Source organism: Phoenix dactylifera, chromosome 7 (assembly GCF_051530095.1).
Source record: "Phoenix dactylifera cultivar Ajwa chromosome 7, Ajwa_hap1_PhDact_Kaust_v1.1, whole genome shotgun sequence".
Taxonomy (NCBI): Eukaryota; Viridiplantae; Streptophyta; class Magnoliopsida; order Arecales; family Arecaceae; genus Phoenix; species Phoenix dactylifera.
The window spans coordinates 17826997-17827500 of NC_143196.1; the positions used below are offsets into that span (position 1 = coordinate 17826997).

Consider the following 504-nt stretch of genomic DNA (forward strand, 5'->3'; position numbering starts at 1 on the left):
CTTTGCAAGGGAGCTAGCACCTCGGGAGGACAAGAGAGCTTTGATCGGATCACTGCTTCGTGTGGATACCCGTAGAGGCCGGACACTTGAACGGCTTCAAGCAAACCTTCATCCTAGACCACGAACTTCAGTTTGCGGTGATCATCTACCCGCACAAGGTGAAGATCTGATCTTCCTAAAGGTTTAAAAAGTTTTAATTCTTATCTAACTACGAACGATTCATGAAACAACGTTCATGCGATGAACGTCGATCCCGCACATGCCGATTCCGCTGCCATCTGAATTTTTTTGAAATATCAGCGGCATGGGCGGGTTCCCAACATTTAGAAGATATTGTTAAGACTCTTGCCACTAATACTTTGCAATTTCAACAGGAGACAAAGCAATTTCAGCATGAGGCGAGGGCCAATATTCAAAGTTTGGACAATCAAATGGGCCAGATGGCAACCGCAATTAGTCGGTTAGAGGCACAAAGTTCGGGGAAATTACCCTCTCAAACGGTAG

The 504-nt window shown here is 45.6% G+C and overlaps 1 protein-coding gene across 1 annotated transcript in view; it reads left to right on the forward strand.

Moving 5' to 3' along the window:
- Nucleotides 1-353: 353 nt before the first annotated feature.
- LOC120106912 (uncharacterized) overlaps nt 354-504 on the forward strand; it is a 4160-nt gene continuing 4009 nt past the window's right edge. Inside the window, exon 1 of the mRNA XM_089924056.1 lies at nt 354-504. This exon is cut by the window's right edge and continues 1524 nt beyond it. Coding sequence (XP_089780182.1) covers nt 432-504 — 73 coding nt within the window. The 5' untranslated portion in view covers nt 354-431.